Source organism: Atta colombica, unplaced genomic scaffold, assembly GCF_001594045.1.
Source record: "Atta colombica isolate Treedump-2 unplaced genomic scaffold, Acol1.0 scaffold198, whole genome shotgun sequence".
NCBI lineage: Eukaryota > Metazoa > Arthropoda > Insecta > Hymenoptera > Formicidae > Atta > Atta colombica.
Window position 1 is genome coordinate 854,216 of NW_017259291.1, and position 618 is coordinate 854,833.

At 23.6% G+C, this 618-nt stretch overlaps 1 protein-coding gene across 1 annotated transcript in view; it reads left to right on the forward strand.

Annotated features, from left to right (window-relative positions):
- LOC108686976 (importin subunit alpha-5-like) overlaps positions 1-618 on the forward strand; it is a 10,789-nt gene that overhangs the window by 2,611 nt on the left and 7,560 nt on the right. The window contains exon 3 of the mRNA XM_018192511.1: positions 102-357. Within this exon, the coding sequence (XP_018048000.1) occupies positions 102-357 (256 nt within the window). The remainder of the gene's footprint in view (positions 1-101; positions 358-618) is intronic.

The window sequence follows — 618 nt, forward strand, 5'->3', positions numbered from 1 at the left end:
CTTTATGTTTTCAATTTAATCGTATATTGACTATTTCTTTTCTGATCTATTTCATGTATTCATATATGAATAAGGCATAATTTTTTTAATTCTATTTGTAGCATTTGCCTACAATCTGAAATAACATCTTTATTAACTGTTATTACTTCGAAGAATGCATTCGAAGAATCGGAGAATTATATAAAATATGAAGCAATACCAAAATTAATGAAGCTACTTAAGTCTACATCTTCAATTGTTGCTGAACAAACAGTTTATGTGTTAGGAAATATAATTGATATTCCCTATGCACGTGATCTTGCTCTTGAATGTGATGCTATACGTCTTTTAGTTGATTTAATTAAACCTGATACTTCTGTAAGTGATTTTATTTAAAAATATTCTTTGATTATGTATTTATCTTGCTTGCTTTCTTATTGTCAGCACTGATATTCAGAAACAAGATTTTTAGTTTGTTTAGAAAGTCGATATAAACGTTATTTGTAAATCAAATAGTAATCAGTGACATAATTTTTAAGAGACATTTAGTAACAGTTAATTATTAAATATATAATAACAATGAATAAATTTTATAATATAAAATATTTTGATATATATATGTATACATATATATATATA